The following is a 20,127-nucleotide window of genomic DNA, read 5'->3' as shown; positions in this document are numbered from 1 at the left end:
TATCCTAACGTGAAAAAGCACGTGCATCAGAAGGAAGACCCAGGGGAATGGCGTGCTAGAATTCCAATTATTTTGAGGGTGTGATTTAAGACTTCAAGGATTTTTTTTAAAGCTCTTTTAAAATTTTTTTAAGGTTTATTTATTTTTCAGAGAGAGAGAGAGAGAGAGAGAGAGAGAGAGAGAGAGAGAGAGGGAATGAGAGGGGGAGGGGCAGAGAGACAGGGAGACACAGAATCCAAAGCAGCTCCAGGCTCCGAGCTGTCGGCACAGAGCCCGACGCGGGGCACCAACTCACAAACTGTGAGATCATGACCTGAGCCGAAGTCGGACGCTCAACCGACTGAGCCACTAGAATTCCAATTATTTTGAGGGTGTGATTTCAGATTTCAAGAATTTTTTAAAGCTCTGTTTTCTTAAACTGCTTGAAGGGAAAACATAAGTGGAGTTTAGCTGTCCTCCTGACCCTACAGCTTATTCAAACTGAACATACCTTTAGTTGTGTACGGAAAAAGACTGAAAGTGAGACACGTGTTACTTGACATTCCCTACCTTGTATGATGAGGTAGAAAAAGAACTCGATAATCTTATTCAAATATTTGCGATGTGAACTCTGGGATGAAAAGGGATCGATCATTCCATATTTAAAAAAACAAAAAAAAAAAAACAAAAAAACTTTAATCTCAACATAAACCAGTAAGTAAAAGAGAAAATTAGGTTTTGGCTTGATCGTTCCTTGATCTAAGTTTCGTCATTAGTAGTGTTCCATAATCATCAAAAGGAAAAAGTTTCTCTTAGAGATAGTCGAAAACACTCAAGTAAACACTGGAAGATATCTCGTAAAACGATCTTGCAGGAAACGAGCCAATTAAACCAAGAGACATCTTCCTGTCTCTGCGCTCGCTGGCAGCATTTCAAACAAGAGTTGGTTAGCAAATGCCAGTTTCAACTGCCCCCCTAAAACCTGCTCTAAATCTGTGCCACTGCTATCATTATTTACCTTTTATCGGTATTCCTGCTAGATGGAAACGCAGCAGCGCACCCCGATATCAGTCCCACCTGAGGTTAACTGAGGGCTCCTAACTTGCTCAGCCCTTGGTGCTTGAGGCCTCCGGGTGTCACGCTAAGAATCTAGATCAAGAGCTTTGGGGCGACGACACCTGCTTTGCTAGCCTGTCTTTAGCCCACTGCTAACAGCGCACGTTTGTAACCGCATGTTAAGAACACCATCCGTAATGACTATCTTTAAAGAAGCCTTTATAACATTTCCATTAAGCAATCAAAAAGAGCTGAAAGAGCAATATCTACATTCTGTTTAGAAGGTAGTGCGGTTGATAGCATCTAAAAGTGGAATTGCTGGTGTACTTCCTGGGAGGAGTCTACCACAAGTTATTTACTTGGGAACAAAGAGACGCTCACGTCTCAAGTAAAGCCGACCTCCAGGGGCACTGTCTCAGACGGCGACACAAATGGCGGGGGCTCCGTCACATTTACACGGCAAGGGGAAGTTACGTGAACGCAACTCGCCGAAAGTAAAAGGCCACAAAATGTGTATCAAGACCTACACCTTCAAGAGCGCAGGGGTGGAGTGTTGTGAGCCGGCAATGGGCCCCTCAAAGGCTTTCAAGACACAACGGCCTGGGTCAAATCCTGACAATGCCATTTAATAGCTTTGCAACACTGAGTTAGTTCCTCAGGGTCTAGGCTTCATGTCCCATATATGCGAAGTGCGGATAACACCACATAACAAATTAATGTTATGTGGATTACAGACACTGTGTCCGCACCTAACACACTTCCGTTATGTCACTGTCCCTTGTACTTCTGCAAAACAAATCACCTTCCTGCGTGCTGGCTATCTGAAATCATTGAGTAGGAACTTGGGATGCCCAGGGTTTAAGAAGAGGTGCTCTACACCCTGAACGCCAGTGAACACGCAGGGGCCATGGTCTTTTGTCTAAAGGGATTCTCCACCCATCCCTTCTATCCAGCTGTCGGATTATCAATACTCATTCGCCCCGTAGGTAGAAGCAAGGAAGTGTATTGAAATGAAAAGTGCCACAGAGATATATGCAAATAAAACCATGGATTACGAGTAACTTGTTCTGTGAGTGTTCTACCAGACAAGCAAACGTTTCTAATAAATTCTAACTTGATACACGAGCGATGTCTTGCAATACAAGTAACATATGACTCCGAACAACACATGATCACAGCGGAGCCAATGGTTCCTCTCTCTCTCTCTCGCTGTGGGATGGTGGGCGATCACCTCCCACGCTCGGATGTAGGTCTCAGGTGTCGGTGTTTGGCAGAAATCAGTGATTTTTCAGAACGCTTGGAAGGCGCCCACAACTGGCACTAGTCTATTTTTTGTCACTTCAAAGCACCTATAAACAGTCCTTTGCTTTTCCAGACAAGAGAAAGCTTAGGAATGCTTTGCTTCATTCTAGGTCAAGCGCCTGCAGATATAGACCCTTTCCTCTGCTGCCTTATTGCCAGTTACATTATATACAGTGTATGACAAGAGTTTATGAATACTGCACTGTAGTCAACATCTGTTGGGCATATACAATGGCCCCCATGCAGGAAAAGATTCCATTGGGCCAACAGATAGCGTTGATTCCATTAGTGATAGTGAAAGTTGTCCCACACAATAACCCTCCTGTCTCTTGTCTCCCTCGTACCAACCATGAAGGTTTTCAAACGTAAGTGCGGGTTAACTTATTTTTCTTTACATTTTGTATTTTCTTTATTATTTTGTATTATATTACAGTATTCTAATCGTTACAACATTGTAATCAACATGAATATCTTTGGGTTGTGGAACGAATCATCTGACTTTCCATTATTTTTTATGGACAAATTCACTTTGATATACAAGTGCTCTGGATTACAAACATGTTTCTGGAATGAATTATGCTCGCCAACCAAGGTTTTACTGTATGTATGTGTATGTATGTACACACACACACACACACACACACACACACACACACACACAGTATACACTGATAGGTTAAAAGTTAACATCCTGAAAAAAGTTAAAATTCTATTTAAAAGTTACCTCCCCAGAGGCTTTTCATCCTCTTTGCTAGCAAAAAATTATGTTACTGAATTCAGTCATTGGAACACTGACAATAAAATAGGGGGGAAAAATCCAAGGATAGGAGATGCTTCTGGGTTAAGTTTTACAGAAGAAAAGATCTGTCATTTCCTGGTAAAGGCTGATTTCTTTTTATCGGTGCAAAGAGATCGATAAGTCATGTGGTTTCTATTACCCTACACTGTAAAAGTTATACAAAATGCTCATCAGTTTCTAGTATGATAGTATGCAGTTCTCTGCCTGATATGTTAACAAAACACTGTAACCCACAGGAATGACTTATTCCTGGTGCTCCAAAGTCAATTTATTTAGAAAGTAAAAAAAAAAAAAAAAAAAAAAAAGGAAAAAAACCCACTCTTTCCATGAAGGCATTCCATTTACAACACCTACATATTTTCTCTTTTAACTTTCACTGGAACGCTGACCTTGTCTTTTTACACGCAAAGAGCATCCGAGTGGCTATTCCAAGGGTGGGTGCCTCTGATCGTTATAAAACGCTCCAGGAATAGACTCAGTATATTTTGCATGAGAGCATCTGGTGAAATCAGGCTGCGGATCCCCAGACGTGCTGCCCATTAATACGACAGGTGTGGAGAGAGCGGAGGGTCAGCATCGTGTCACATTTACTTATGTTTACACCTTCAGCCTATCCCCTCCCGGGCCACCTCACCTGGCTGGCCAGTCGGTGCCCGGTATGCAGGTAACCAGCCGGTGGGAGCGTGGGGGGCAGGAGTGGCTGAAGCCCAGGAACCCTGCAGGCCCCCAGCCTTGTGTCCCAGGGTGGGCTGCACAGCCCCAGCGTGGGCGCCTGTCTACAACTCCACCTCCCAGAGGGCGCCTTCCTGTAAATCTGACAGGATGCTCCAGGGTCTGCAGTTAGCTTACTGGTTTATTTCTGTGTCCCTCAAGTGCCTGCTTAGCAATATTCAGTAAATACTCACTGAGCTTGAGTGAATTAACATCATCAACAACGAACAACACTTTCCTTCATTCTGTCAGATTGCTTACTGGTCACTGCCCTAAGGATATTAAAATAATACATTTTCACGAAAGACTGTACAGGGACAGCTCCTCAGTCTTACGCTACGGAGGTTGGGTGGCTAAAAGCAAAGGGGCCTGGCTGCCAACACACACAAGGTGGCTGTCAGGAGGGAGAGACGTCGGAGGGAGGTGGCGGCGAAGGCCAAGGCCTCTGGGACCCCCTGTTCCCAGGGAGAGTTTTACTTCGAGTTGGCCCTACTTTAATGAAGCCCCAAGAGTTGACTCACCTCGTATAACAAAGCCCGCTATGTACTGCCGTAAATCAAGTTGCGGAATTTATCTCTGACCTCCCACGGCAGTGGAAACACATTCCACTTTAATGCCTGTTTCTTCAATCACTGCTAATTCACCAGACTGACTTGGTCGTGCATTGTGGGAATTATAAAGCACAAGGTGGGATCTATGTTCTTCTAACCTTGTAGAACACCGGTTATGTGGCGTAATAAGTATACGTAGTGCATAGCGGAAAAGCTCTACGAAGAACACAGATATGACGAGGAGCCAAATGGATGGCAGTCTCTTAGGAGCCACGGGTCCCTTCTCCCTCCCGACGAAGGCTCTTTGATCAAAAAGGGATTGAGGCCAGCGAAGCTAGGGTCCCGGTGTGGGTACGGCCGGTGGGGCAGGTGGAAGCCAGAAAGAGTGGCAGGACTGACAAAGCAAACCTGATATCCGGACAGCTGGGCAGACACGGTGACACGAAATCAGAGAGGGAGACGCTGAACAAGCAGGGGATGAAACTTTCACTGCCCGTCTTTCTCTTTTATGTTAGAAAAGAGCTTTCACAAAAATATTTGGGCCCATAAAACCCTTAGAAATATCTCTGTGATATAAAACTTCGCAGACAAGGCGAATAAAAACCTGTCCCCTTTCTAACAGTCCCCACTTTTTTATGGCACAAGAAATAGTTCACCTTTTCAGCATATTTCAAAATTGATGTATTTGCTCATTTAACGTATCCTTACCGAGTGCCTGTTGCAGGCACTGGAGACATGGCAGGTGCAAACATCAGTCCCTCTCCTCTGACGGGGCTTAGAGTTTATGCGAGAGCGCAGATGACAAACCGAGAAATGAAATAATACATTACACGTTATGTCAGGAAGTAAATACGTGCTATGGAAAGAAAAAAAAAAGACACAACAAAGCACAAAAAGGAGGTACCGAGAGACAGGGAAGGCCTTCCTGACAGCGAGAGGGAAATAAAGATCTGTATTTTTAAACATCTGAGCAACCCATGCAAATTCATCTGGTTTACTTCAAACAGCATAGTTTTGCCTGGCATGCCGGTAGTTTTAAATCGTCTTACCTTCCGATATTTCATATATCTGAGGGCTTTCCTCACAAGCCACAAATGGAAAACACACTCTGGGGTGGGCACTCGTCGGCCACAGCGCACGTCTTGCGAGCACGTCCTGGCATTTCTTTACCCTGAGCCCCTACACGCCCAGGGGACACGGGCATCAGCTAAGTCAGGCAGCACCTGGCACGTGTGAATCTCTCCCTTGAAAATCCCACTTAATTAGAAACAGAGAAAGCAAAGAGGCACATTTACAACGACGACGACGACGACAACAACTCAGGGGTAAGCATCCAACGTGACCGTACATCCGTTCATTCTCCCACAGCGTCCAGCCTGCCAGCTTTGTGCCAGGCACGGCCACGTTCAGGGATTAACTGGACGGCACGATTAGAACGGCAAGTGACAACCACAACTGGTTGTTAGTTCCACGAAACGATGCAAAATGCCTCCTCTCGCGAAGTCAGCGTGGATGCGTTTGGACAACAGGGGAAGGCAGTCAAGCGAGCGGCAGACAATGAGTGCCTCTGTAGCCTCCTGGCTTTTGTGTGTCAGCTCTACTTCGGCCGACAGACAGCGCTTACCGCTCCCGGCGGCCGTCGTGTTCGTATCGCACAAACAGCCAACGGGAAAGCCTCCCGCTAAGCGAGAGGGGCTTCTGGACACCGGGTCCCCGCGGTAACCCCGGAATTAAATCCCCTGGACTTGGGAGCTTCTAGCGCCAAATTCCACACGTGCGCTGAGCTGTTCAGGGCAGCGGGGCTGCTTGTCGGGCCTGTGTTTCTCTCGTTACCTTTCTTTAAAGTTTATGGACGTGTTTTGGGAGAGACAGAGAGACAGCGCAAGTGGGATAGGGGCGGAGAGAGAGGGAGAGAGGCAGAATCCCAAGCAGGCTCTGTGCTGTCAGTGCAGAGCCCGACGTGGGGCTCGAACCCCCGAAACCGCGAGGTCACGACCAGAGCCGATCGATTCCAAGAGCTGGACGCTTAACTGACTGGGCCCCCCAGGTGCCATCCCGTAGGCCTCCTGATGCCTTACACTGCAGTCAGCCACGGCTCCACCGCTCCCCTCAGTGGGTCCCCTGGGCTCTCGAGAGCACGGCCACCTCTCCTGCGGCCAAAGTTGGGAACTTGGGAGTCATCTCTGGCATCCCGCCCACTGACTCACTTCCACACAGAATCGATTCCACGGCCAGCGGCTCTTACTTCATAAATGGTCTTAAATCAGAAAACCTCTTCTCATCCCGACTGCCGACTCTCCCAGGCTGGTCGCCCTCGGCTCTCACCAGGATTACTGCCAGCAAGGGGCCTCTTCGAACAGGGCGGCCCCTCGTCAGCAGGCGGCGGATACCGGAAACCATAAACCTGATCTTGTCACTACCTGCCTTGCAAACACTGTCGGTGCTTTCTCTGGTCCTTAGAGTAAATGCCAGAAGTCCTTCACAGCATCTACAATGCCTGCGTGATGCCCACTTCCCCTGACCGCACGCTGCGCCAAGCAGCCCCTCCTCCAATGGTCCCCAAGGGCTCCCCCCGCACCTCCCCCCCAGGTGACAGTGGCAGGAGAGCAGAAAAATACGACAAATGGAGTTGGGGAGCAGGGAGGGGGACACTGCGAGCAGCAGCGTCATTACCAGAAAGCTTTCCAAAGAGGCTTGTTCGTGTACTGGTAATTTTAGGATAGTTTTACATTTACTGAAGAATTGTGAGGATAGAGAGTTCCCACACACCTGCCCCAGTTGGTCGGTGCGTGTCGTCCACTGTTAACGTCTTCCCTTGGTTGGGCACGGGCGTCACAACTAGTTAACCGATATTCCTTCACGGCTGCTCACTAAAGTCGGCATTTACTCACATTCCCTTCGTTTCTACCTAATGTCCTAGTTCTGCCCCAAGGTCCCATCCAGGACACCACACCGCACGTAGCCCGTCACCCCTGCTTAGCTTCCCCTGCACACCTTGAAAGTCTCTTCAATTCCCTGACCTTGACACTTCTGAGGTGGGCCGTTTGGGTATTTTGTACTCTGTCCCTCAGTTTGGGTGATGGGTTTGGGAAGGAAGCCCACAGAGGTGAAGAGCCTTTCTCGAACATCATCTCAAGGGCACATCCTATCAACATGGCTTCGCTGTCGATGCTGACCTTGAACACCCGACGGGGGGAGTGTTTCTCAGCTTCTCCTCTAGAAAGTTCCTGTAATTTCTCCCGCCCCTTTCCACACTGTATTCCCTTGGAAGGAAACCACCCTGCACATTCACACTTAAGTTACGATCCGTTTCCTGGAGAGCGGAGCATCTGTCTGCATACATGGTTGAAATGCTTCTGCATGGGAGGTTTGTTTATTCTCCCCGTTTATTTATTCAATCATTTACATCACTGCGAACTCAAAGGCAGAAATTCTATACTTTCTGTTATATTCTAGTAACTGCCTCATTTACTCGGTTGCTCAAATTGCCACAACTTTGGCCACTGGGACCTCTTTTCAGTTCGCCTCCCTTTGACATACACACCCCTCCTTGGATGTGTTTCTGGGCACTTTCTTATTTCCTGGAGCTTCTGGCTCGTACTTTACACTCAGCCCTGGAATCAACCGTCTCTCCGAGGAGCCTTGCTGTGAGTTGGCGTGAAACCGAGATCTGAAAGCCGGCTGTGTGCACAGCTACTACGACCGAGATGGTTTTTAAAGAAAAGAGGAGTCATCACTATAGATGGTTTGCATGAATCTCCTCGGGGCACAGGGATGACCTTTTGGAATAGAGACCACAATTCTCTGGGTTTTTTTCTTGGACAAAAATGATACATAGCAAGTTAGAATAGATGACACAGGATAATTATGGCAAAAACGATTGTGCCTGGAAAACCATAAAGCTCGGCAGAAATGTAAGGTATTATGATTTTCATCAGCTTCAAGTGAGGCCCTGTGGGCTCCTAGACTCTGGTTCCAGGAGTCAGTTTGGCAACACACACTGAAGGGAGGGCCACTGAGAGTAGACTCATGTACCTAGTAATTCTTTCAGTCTTCTCTGATGTTTGGTCCTTTTAAAAACTCTGCCAGGTTAATACTTTGTGTCTCTACTGACATGACTGACGGCTTTTGACCACAGAGACATAAAAATGAAGCTAAGGGTTTCTCCTCTGGCAACAAGCACAGAAGTAAAGTGGTTGAGTGTTCGCAACAGCCTCCTGGAATGCGAAAGTCTTGGACTTTAACCTTTCCTTCCCCCCGCAAAATTCTTGGTGCAAAGGTTGAAGGGTAGAGCACAGGGAATGCTCTAACCAGAGGCAGAAACACGACACTTACTGGGCATCGAGCTCACTGGGCTGCGGCGGGGACCTTTTCTCTCGGAACCACCATGACTCAGAATGATTATAAACTAAGTTGATAGCTTTACCACAAAAGTCTAAAGGAGCTCCTACAAAAACAGATGAAGGGAAACCTTATTGCTGATGGCTGGATGGCAGGCAGGCCTCTCCGATGTCAAGGGGAACAGTTAGGATGTGAGGTTAGAAACAACAAACCGCAGACTCCTGGGGATCGTGCAGGCCTCAGGGCTCGCTCCACTGACATCTCCCGTGTTCTAAGGAGCAGCTCGATCTCAAGTCAGGATTTAGAGGTCAACCGAGGAAGACGCGGGAGTCGGGAAGAGAGGCGGCACAGAGAGAGAATGAACTCCTGACGGTTTCGTTATCTGTGCAAATGGGGACCGTCTGACCTGAGCTTTGGGGACTAAATCGGGCAGCGCAGCGGAAGGTATCGGCACGTAGCAGTGTCTGCAAATGTTAGGTGCTGCTGTCGTTGTCTTTCCTGATCATCGGAATGATAAATCTGAACCTAAAAACAGGGGCCATTCACCCAAGCTCGTAGAGGACATAATACGTAGAGGACAGAAATACAGAGGAAGCTATGCGTGAGGACTCCCTCCGTCATCCACAAACTGCTGAAATCACGCAACTTCTATCCCGCGGGGCCGAATCATTCCACCCTCGTGTCTGGTGTGGTACGACACGATCGCGCTGCCCAGTGGGTACAAAACGGTGCTCCCTTGCTACGCACAAGCCTTCCTGCATGTTTGCGTTCTAGCAACCCGTACATTTTCTGGAACGGTTGTGATGGACACTGAACCCACGGCACCCTTAGAAGCATTCTAGTCTAGGCTTTGAAAAATAAGAAAACGAATGAAAATATCACGTTATCATCGTTTCTTTCCGGCAAAACCTTGACGTGCTCTTATTACTCAGAAATGGGGTACTTAACATAAACCAAAAAAACACTGGCGGGTAGGGGTAGCGTATGGCAAGAAGGGGAGAAAAACTCACCACCGGCAACTGAATACAAAGAGTTCAAGCTCAGCCCGGAATTCTTGGCAATTAAGAAAGTTGGTTTCCATCAGGTGTTGCCAAACGGTTGAGTGGCGGGGGGCGGGAGGGGGGGTGTTAAGAAAACAAATGCTGTGCTTATAACCTGTATCTTTGCACGTGCCATGGATGTGTCTAAAGGCAGGTAAGGACATACGGAGGGAGGGGAAGTGACTTTCTCCTGGAAGCCAGAGCCAGCAAGGGCACATCCTAGTACAGTAGGCTGTGGTACCATGTGACCTCTTTTTTTCCCCGAGGGGGGACATGCCGTTTTAACTACTATTTAACCACTACGTTGTTTTCAAATGGCATTTGGAGTGTTGAGAGGAAACAACTATGGGCTCTGACTCTACCAAAGCCTCCTGTTGCCACGGTTGCACGACTTGGGATTTATTTCCCCCCGGGGCTCCCTCAGTCAGGGATAGAGAGTCCCTGACTCTATCGGGCGACACAGCCACTCCCTCGGGCTAGAGTCAGCACCGGGACAGGGCTGCGTGGCAGCACCCTTTAGCTGATGAATGGGGGGGGCGACCAGTGGGAGACAAGAAAGAGGAATGCTGTGTTCTCTGGGACTTCCTTCAGACCGGGCTCTGGCCACAAGGAGGCTCATCCGTCAGTGGGCCCAGAAAAGGTCAAGGGATTCAGAGCCGATGACGACTCATTCTAAACACAGCTCACCTGTGTGGTTTTTATTATTCAAAGGTCAAAAGCATGATGTATTTGATTTCTGTGACTAGGTATCATTCGGAGAGCATCAGTATGAGGCAGAGGTATTCTGACTCTAAGGAATGGCCTGAAGTTCATCCGCCATAGAAGTCTTAAAGTAAGGAGGTTAACAAAGTTGTCATTTGGCCAGGGAGGAACGTCATTTGAAGGGAGGTGTTCTCCTCATCTTTTGCTACTTAATATAACTCTTTACGCTGACCTAGTAAGTAGTTAAATAACATATTTAATAAACACCTGGTAAAAATTACACTTCCAAACAGGAATAATGCCTCCCAGATCATTTACGCTTTTACATCACAACTCTTTTTTTAATTTTTTTTTTTTTTCAACGTTTATTTATTTTGGGGACAGAGAGAGACAGAGCATGAACGGGTGAGGAGCAGAGAGAGAGGGAGACACAGAATCGGAAACAGGCTCCAGGCTCTGAGCCATCAGCCCAGAGCCTGACGCGGGGCTCGAACTCCCGGACCGCGAGATCGTGACCTGGCTGAAGTCGGACGCTTAACCGACTGCGCCACCCAGGCGCCCCTACATCACAACTCTTAACAATTTCACCAATCGCTACTCCTAGGGGTACCCTAGTGTTCGGCTATGAGCCGTCCCCTAAGACATTCTGTTTTGGGGTACAGGCTGGCTGCATACAAGAAAATGAGAAGCCACTGCTGGTCTTGTCTTACAAATCCAGCCCTATAAAGCGACGACAGGCGTAACTTCTCCGCACGTCCCCCATTCGTCTTTGACATGTAACAAACCATGTGAATTAATGAGATCAGACAGAACCACATTAAGAAAAATACTGAGGTTTAAAAGCAGAACCATTCTATTGTTAACTGGAATCCGAACACTTTCTCATCCCTGGTTTGAACCACAATCTTGTTTTTCTCTCCCAAGTGTGCGAATTCCAGTGTGGAAAATATTAGGTTTCTTAACACAATGACGTTTCATATAAAGAGCAGAATTTTTAGAGAGGTTTCTTACAACATTCCTGGAGGCAGGGTAGACCAACACACCGGCCAAAAGACAAACACAGAAAAGGATTTACTTTTTTTCCCCCTTTGATGGAACCATATGGAAGCTAATACTTATGTGCAGACACCATTTAGACCTTGGTCTCAAAAAGGAGAAGCTGAGCACGGCTACTGGGAGAGTATACAGAAGAGAAAATCTACGGGAGAAAGCCATCCTGCAGCATCTCTTCTTGGAGCACAGTGGGCTTTTCGTGCAGGACCACAAACCACTGGCTACAAGCACACAATTTAACCTCTTGGTGGCTTACTATCATGAGCCAAGCAATCTGCCTTTCACGCGGGTCCGTAGGAGACCCCTACCCCAGTGTCGTGTTCCGCAAACACGTGAAACAGCACAGACTGCCGACGACCTCGGTCTCTGCAGCCAGAAGTCACAGGTTCAAATCCTGACTGTTCTACTCACTGCCTCTAACATGGACCAAGGACTGACCTGTTTCAGCCTCGGTAAAATGGGAATAACCATCATTCCCACCTCCTAGGGTTGCTAGAAGATTGCATCAACCAACGCGTGCAAACCATTTTAAACCATTCCCTGGATGTGGCACAGTTCACGAAGGGCCAGTAAGGCTCAAGTGGGAACTGAGGCGCCATCAGCGTGCCCTCTGCACCGCAGGACGGCTCCGAGGGCAGTGCACTGATGGAAGAGCAAAGCGTGGCTGTGGCGGACTTTTGTCATCTCTGGTTCGGCGGGGCCCCATGAGACTGCAGGCTTTGCAGGCGGGCAGATTTGTTTTCTAAACCCGCGGCGGCATCGGGCGGATTGTGCCCACGAGAGCGCCCCCTCCCGGCAGAGCTGAAGGAGCGCGAGCCGCACAAGGACCCTATGTTCGTCTTCGCCTCTTCCGCTCCTGCCCTCCGCACAGGGCAACACAACACACAAGCACAGCGGTGCCCCGGGCAGAGTGAGCGCTCAGCAAGTACCCGCTGAACACACAGCTAAAGGGAAGGACCTGGGGCTCCGCGAACACCCGCAACAGGTGTTAGACCGAACAGATCTAGGCAAGGAAACCTTGACGTCAGACCCGCTGTGACCATATTTCTCCAATGCTGGATGGGATTTCCTAAAAGCAATTTTTATCAGCTAGTTAGGGAGATCAGCTGCAAATAAAATTGTCAATACATTGAGATCCAATAACATTCACATGTTCCTTAAAATATTTGTGAGAACATTTTATGAAAACCCATGATGGTCACTTCCATTTACAACTAAATTTTCAGTGCAAATACTTAAATGAAAAAACGAACCTCCCAAATTACATAAGACAACAAGCACTGTAGTACCTCAAAGAGATTTACTTAGGTTCTAATTTTTCAATGGGTAAAAAAAAATGCCTTGGAATTTGTAGCAAAGGCATAGCTAAGCTTTCAGAAAAAGCTTACAGGACTTCTTTAAGCTAAAGAAATACACTGGGACCTATTAAAACCAATTTTTTTTTTGATAATTTATGACAAATTTATAAATTTCCTACATTTTAAAAGTTAAACCCTGAAATTTTTATCCTGGCATCTAAATACATCACAGTAACTAAAAATTAATTTGTTTGGGATACAATGAACTAGATACATGCTCAGAACAAAGGACACAGCTGACGCATCATCTCTAAAGGCAAAAAAAAAAAAAAAATGTATGGAGGAAATATGAAACAGCTTTCACTATAGACGGCGCAAAAACATAACTCCAAGAGCTTAATATTAAAACCTAACCCATAAAACGGGAGGGTGGTGAGGGGATGGGCGAAATCGATGAAGGGGACTGAGGTACCAACTGCCAGTTATCAAATAAATAAGTCACAGAGATGGAAAGTACAGCATAGGGAGTACAGTCAATGACACTGTAATAATAGTGTTCGGTGACCCATGGCAGCGACAATATGCTGGTGACCCTGGCGTAATGTACAGACCTGCCCGATCACCGTGCTGTGCACCTGAAACTAATATAACGTTGTATGGCAACGTTAAATTATATTATAATTTAAAATATCGGGGCGCCTGGGTGGCGCAGTCGGTTAAGCGTCCGACTTCAGCCAGGTCACGATCTCGCGGTCCGTGAGTTCGAGCCCCGCGTCGGGCTCTGGGCTGATGGCTCGGAGCCTGGAGCCTGTTTCCGATTCTGTGTCTCCCTCTCTCTCTGCCCCTCCCCCGTTCATGCTCTGTCTCTCTCTGTCCCAAAAATAAATAAACGTTGAAAAAAAAAATTAAAAAAAAATATATAAAATATATTTGAAAGAAAGAAGGTCGCACAGCAAAGTTCCCAATCCTCGTTTTGTTTTACCTTGCACCATGAGCATCGGTTCCTTGCCCCCGCCGTGTGCCAGCATCTCCCTGCGATAGCGCTCCCCTGCCGTCCTGGTGGGGGGAGAAGAAGAGACCGTTACAGGCACTGACACGGGCAGCCCGCCCAGCCCCCGGTCACCCGTGTCTTAGTTTCTTTCTCCAAATGAAGCCACGCTGACAGAAAAGCCGCCACCATGAGATAGCTCAGCCCTCGATTTTCCTGCTTCTAAACATCGAATTCCAATTTCTGAATTACTCTAATAAAGTCAAACTAGGTGTGAAATATTTACTGTAAAAGGAGAAGTGTATTTTTAGCTTTGTTTCACAGCAAGCAATCTCTCTTCAAAGAAAGGATTATTTCGTTTATGGATCATATACTAAGTGGAAGCTATCCTATTCTCCATCGTCTTTGGGATGATCTTAAAGTGAGGTGTTGGAATTATTTACGCTGAGATGAAACAGAGAGAGAAAAAATAAGACTGTGAAATAAAAGCGAAGGAGAACAAGCTGGCAGGAGAGGGTTAATTACACCCGGAGACCTTGGCTTAGGGTAACAGCTAATGGAACAGGAAACTGACTCTTGAGTATACAGGTGGAAAGGGCAAAGTTCAGAACGGCCCGTCTGTATCTTCTGATGCTCTTTGTCTGCTGGATTCTGCAGGGAACACCGTCTGTGATGATACTCGCAGGCAGATTTTGGAGAACTTTTATAGATAGAAATTCTCCAACTTAATGGCACCCGGACACAAGGCTATTTAGAGCTACTTTTGTGTATTATGGAAAACGCAATTCCTTTAATGCCAGATGACTGACACCCATGATGACATAAGTTACATAAATCATGATGTTTTCACTGCGCTATTTCTGGAGCATCTTTGCATACGGGCAATTTTGCAAACGTGGTTTCTAATCAGAATTTCTGATAGTGTCACAGTATCCAACATAGGTTGATGTCAAACACGAAGTGGGTGCTAAGCCAAAGCGTGTCCTGAATTAGGAAACATGGACAGAAGGCTGGGCCCACCCAGGGAGGGGACAGGGTGGCTGAGAGGCCCTGCCTGACCTCTGGCCTGGGGGAGGGGTGTACCTCCTCCTGGCCCCTGGCTTTCTGGTGAGGCATCCAGTCTGGTGATTTTTTTTAGGAGTGGGATCAAAAAGGATCTTTTGACATAGGCAAGAAATTTTCTAGCCTTATGAGTATTTTTACTAGCTTACTTTTACATGTCTATAAAAGTGTGGCAAACTACATGTCTAGGCAAGAATGCACACATAAACAAGATATAAATGCAAGAAATATATGTACTTAATAGTATGTGGTCTTCTAGTAAAGTGCAGTTCCTTTAAACAAGGTAATATTTTGCCTGTTTATAGAAATCTCCAGTGAAGAATCGTAATTCCCCGAAATGATTTATTATAGTCAATTTTGGCTTTCGGTCTTTTGAAAATAACAAATTCTGAAGAGCAGACCGAATGTCTGCAGCATGCAAAGGGCAGGAGACAAAAGAACATGTGGCTACGAAGCTGCAAAACATTTCAACATTCTATGACATCAGACTCAAGTTCCAAAGACTTTGGAACTGAATGTGATTATTAGATGCTACGAAAATCCCAACCTGCATCAAGCTGCATGAAAAGCTGGAGTTGTGCAGGAGACGGGGAGGGGGAGGGGGCTGGGAATCAGCAGACCTGTTTAATCATCTCAGTCCAGTCTGAACTGTGAGGCCTCGGACAAACCACTTGCCCTCTCCGAGCCTCAGTTTCCTCTCGTAAGAAGTACGTGCTCTGCCAGGACAACCGTGAATGCAAACTAATGCGCCGTACGGAAAATTTCAGGGCACTCCGAAAATCCAAGGTGCCATTCATCTTCAACCACATGAAAGCGGTGAAGACACCAGTCATCATCCACGGCTGCCTGACAGGTGTTTGGAGATGCGTCTGTGTGGTGAGGAGACAAGATGTTTTAAACGCGTATGAGACCAGATCATCATTCGTGGTTTGCTTTCAAGGAAGCACCTTCCAAGGACTCTGAGACCAGAACTCAACTTCCCCAAGGCTGCGGTCGAGAAGCATCCTGTGGAGGCCCACTGGGGGCACGACAGGATACTCCTGTGCTTCTGATCCTGGGGATGCGGGGCTGCCCAGCCCAGACCCCGCTCTCCGTCCTCTTCCAGCCCACCGCCACCTCGCACGGCCTGTCTCCACGGCGGGGAAGGGGTTGGGCATCGTACGTCCCTACCTGAAATCCACCTACCGGGATTCCCTCACTGAATCACTACAGGCTCCCGCGGTCACCAGCTAGCCCGAGGCCCGAGACTCAGCCCACAGTCATGTTCGTGAGCCTTCCGCTGAGTCGGCCGCGGATTCTCCCGTCTGAACCACTGCCCATCCCGATGGTGGAAATGGTGAGCAAGGCTACTCGAGAGGGCACCCAGGAGGCAGGCCGCGGGAAGCGATGTGGGGCAGGGGTTCTGCAGCTCCCGGTACTAAGTGGCGGTCAGCGGCCCCCATGAAGGGGAGCTGTGGAGGAGCCGTCAGGGGAGCGGGTCCCCTTCTTCAGACCGCCACCGTCTTCCACGGGGAGAAAGCGTTCCAAAGTCGGGCAAAGGGGGAACCTTCCGGAGCAAAGTGGACCCTGGCGTCGAGAGTCAACGCTTCCAATGGTGCTGCTCCCAAATGGCTGAGAGTAGCGAGTCCTTCGTTGGGCAACAAAGAGGAAATCAGGTGTTCCGTGTGACTGACTCCTCGGAAGCTTGTGCCGAAAACAAGGAAGGCCGTCTCAAGTAACGGGAAGCACAGAGCAGTGGGGAACAGACAACAAGACAGGCTGGAACAGCCACACAAACCCACAGGGGACGCACGGGAACACAGCAGTCTAGGCCCACTTTGGAGGCGCAAAGAGCCCTCACGCAGAGGTCCCTGCGGGCGTGACAGGAGGGTGCCACACCATCGCCGGTGTGTGACGGCCGTGAGTGCTGCGGGGCGAGGTGGAGGCTCGGGGCCCGGCCCCGTCTCGGGCAGTCGGTCGGAAGGGCCTGGCAGTGGCCTGCACCGCGGGGCAAGCGGCTGAGGTTCCTGGCCTGGCTTCAGACGCAGGGGCGTGGCAGATTACTGGTGTCAGAGAAGAATTCCTCCCCCTCGTTACCTGTTAAAAGGGTCTCGTCGAAAACACTCCTTCCAGACCATGGAAGCTACCGCCCTGGACATGAGGTAAGAGTAATACTTGGCACCGTAGCCCACGAGGTGGCTGAATCGAAGCTGCCAGGCCTGCCAACACGGAAACAGCACAGGAAATAATTACGTCTTTGTATCTCCAGGTATCATGCACCAGAACGCAATGGGAGCACAGGAGGAAATCCGCAAATGTCTGCATTTAAATTTAACCCTCGAGGGCCACGTCGCTCACCATAGTAACATTTTTCCATATTTTATACACTGTTATGGACTGAAGGGTGTCCCCCCGCCCCAAAATTCGTATGTCGAAGCCCCCACCCCGATGCCGCAGAATGTGACTGTATTTGGAGATAGAGCCTTTCTTTTAAAAGGGTGGCCAAGCTAAAATGGGGCTAATGCAGGGGGACCAGAGTCCTTCTAAGAAGGGAGAGACACCAGGGTGGGCTCAGAGGAAAGACCACGTGAGGACATGGCCAGAAGGCGGTCGTCTGCAAGCCGAGGGGAGGAGCCTTGAGGAAAGCAAACCTGACACGCTGAACCGTTTTGTACAAGTTCGTCACTGCTGGGGCTCAGCTCTGTGACAGACGTGGAAAGCGGGCAGCCCGAGCTCAGCAGGACAAGTGAGGATCGCGGAGGGGCTGGGCTTTCACACCTGTCGTGGCCTGCGGATGCCTGGTCATCCACGCCAGAGGGAACCATGGGTCTGGCTCTGAGTGCCTCCGTGCTTTTTGAGGACAATCGTGTAGCTCTTATAAGAAAGGCCGTGTGAGTTTTCATGGAAGAGTGCTCTCCCACTGGAAAATTCTCTTCCTGCCAATACCGTTCTTTCTTGGGACCTAAAAGCTAAAACACCTACCTCCTGATCGGTCAGTAGGAGGAAGGGTATCCAAGTGCCAACGCATAAACTTACCAGGCCATACTCACGGTGACATCACGACGACAAAAGCTAGAACTCTAAAAACTGTCCTCAAAAGACGGATTTGTGACTTAAACATGACATCCACTGTCTTCTAATGTATGCTTTAGTTGAACATTAAAACTTTTTGAGGAAAAAAAAAAACTGCAGCCCACGTATTTTTTAAAGATGTAACCAAAAAACTAAGCCTTATTCATGACTGACAGATGGATATGTTATACTTTCATTTGTAATTTTTCAACAAAGGCATAATTGATATATTACAGAAGTTTTAGGTATACAACATAATGATTTGCTATTTGTATATATTGTGAAATGATCACCACAGTAAAGCCTAGAAGCCTGTTTTTTTTTTTTTTTAAATTAAGATAGTCATTAACAAATCTTTTAATTCCCTGGAAAATAAAGTATAAACTGTAATCCTTACCGCAAACCTGTAAGCTAGATAAGCAAATTCTACCTGATTGAGAACAAACATTGAGAACACAGACAGTTCCTTGATCACAGTGTGTGGCAAATTTTCGAACATCGTCTAAGTCCTGTATCTACTCCACAGGGGCTTATGATGAGGTCCCAGTGCTAGTTATTCTCTGGGCGTGTCCGACACTTTCAGACAAATAGTTTGCCTGGATTGGGCAAAGGAGCTGTTACAAAAGAGGGTGTGCTAACGTGACGTTGTCAGCTATGCTTCGATGTTTTAGCAGCACTTAAAAAAAGGAAGAGCACAAATATGGAAAATGGCCAATGGGAAAAAAAAAGGAAGGTATGCTGAGGCGTCCCAACTAATTTTGAACGTGAGGCTATCATGGCAGAGAGAAACAACTACCCTCCGTATCCACTCTCCCCATTTTTCAAAATGGCTACGCTGGGAAGTAAAGTGAGCACCTTGTGAGTCACGTTCTTAAAGGAAACAGATGTGCCCCTTGCTCCTGAGGTCTGTCACGTCGGGCCATCTGGGAAGGTGAGCCCCCCGCGAGGGGGAGCTGGAAGCCGGGAGCATGGTTTCGGACTCCGCGTGGCCACCACCAGCACCGGGTGGGTGCGTTCACGAGGCTGCCGTCTGGGGTCTGTTACAGTCACCGGACCTGGATCCTGCCTAACTTGCCCCAGGCACAGGTGCCAGCACCGTAACAACATGAAGGGCAGCTGGACTGAGGCCCAAAGGCTCAACTGTGGCCTCGCCCCGGATGGGAGAGAGTGACTGCACACTGTCCAGTCAACAGGTACCCTCAGGGGGACGTGGGGGACATGGAAAATTCAGACAGGCTACCTTTCGCATCCCGTTTCTGTGCAAGGGGTGTTGAAATTGAAGGCAAATTGTCAAGGACCATCTATGGGTCAAAATCCATTACGATAAACTTTGAGTGACTAAAGTTTGAGTCAAAGGGTTAGGTCTTTCAGAGTTCAATTATAACCCATACAGTTCTGGATACTCTGTCTTATTAAAAAAAGGGGAGGGTCTATGCCAATTTTTGTGGTATGCTGGCATCTTAATGGGCCACTGGTAATCTTTCTCACATGAAGCCGCTGGGATGCGATGATATCTTTCGTAACGGAGTACGGCCTGCTGTTTTAATCTGGCTCTTATGCGATGGATTATATAAGCCTTTCTCAAGGTGGAAGTCTCGAGATCAGAAGCACACAATTTAAGGTGCCCCGTCTGAAGCTTCTTCTCGGTGATCTGCCGTAACTAGTTCGGTAGCCTTTGTAATGCAGAGCCAAGTTTAATTTTGTTTCGATTCCAGCTGGATACGCTTTCGTGTTGCCTTGAATGCAGGCCTACTTCCATAAAGGCATCTGATTTGAGCCAAGGGATTTCTAAGTTCGTTCACGTTATCAGCTCATAACTGAGTCCTCACATAAACAGAGTAATAAAAATCAGACCTTTCGGAAGCGTAGAAAGAGACATCGGGATGTGTGCAATCCCGATGCGTGCAATTCCTGAGCTGTCACGGTGTCTGCTGAACAGCAACATGCCCGCCGGGATGCAGATGCTCTGGCACAACACACACCTCGTCGCGTCTTGTCCTTTAATTACAGGCTTGAGTCCGGTACTACACCCTTCTCATACCCAAACATTTCACACGCCAAAGAAATTGCACCCACCTGCCACCTTTCATCAGAGGCCTGCACGTTTATGGTAGACTAAGACCTAGGGTTCCACTGCTGTTTGACCACAAATAGTGAATTCCTGCTGATTCAACCTCATATTAAGACCTTATTA

At 47.9% G+C, this 20,127-nt stretch overlaps 1 protein-coding gene across 4 annotated transcripts in view; it reads right to left on the bottom strand.

Annotated features, from left to right (window-relative positions):
* The window catches only part of MIPEP (mitochondrial intermediate peptidase), a 162,333-nt gene that overhangs the window by 12,486 nt on the left and 129,720 nt on the right, over positions 1 to 20,127 (bottom strand). The window contains exons 17-18 of one of the 4 annotated variants that reach the window (XM_025924782.2): positions 16,959 to 17,080; positions 13,815 to 13,888 (exon numbers count right to left, since the gene is read on the bottom strand). The exons of 1 other annotated variant lie outside the window; for it this stretch is intronic. In XM_025924782.2, the coding sequence (XP_025780567.2) occupies positions 13,815 to 13,888; positions 16,959 to 17,080 (196 nt within the window). Of the gene's footprint in view, positions 1 to 13,814; positions 13,889 to 16,957; positions 17,081 to 20,127 lie in introns of those variants that run through there. 2 more of the 4 variants (XM_086715155.1, XR_015254115.1) reach the window with 2 other exon arrangements.

The sequence above is a fragment of the Puma concolor genome, chromosome A1, assembly GCF_028749965.1.
Source record: "Puma concolor isolate L17-30 chromosome A1, mPumCon1.1.hap2, whole genome shotgun sequence".
Lineage (NCBI taxonomy): Eukaryota > Metazoa > Chordata > Mammalia > Carnivora > Felidae > Puma > Puma concolor.
This window is presented reverse-complemented; position numbering and strand designations above follow the sequence as displayed.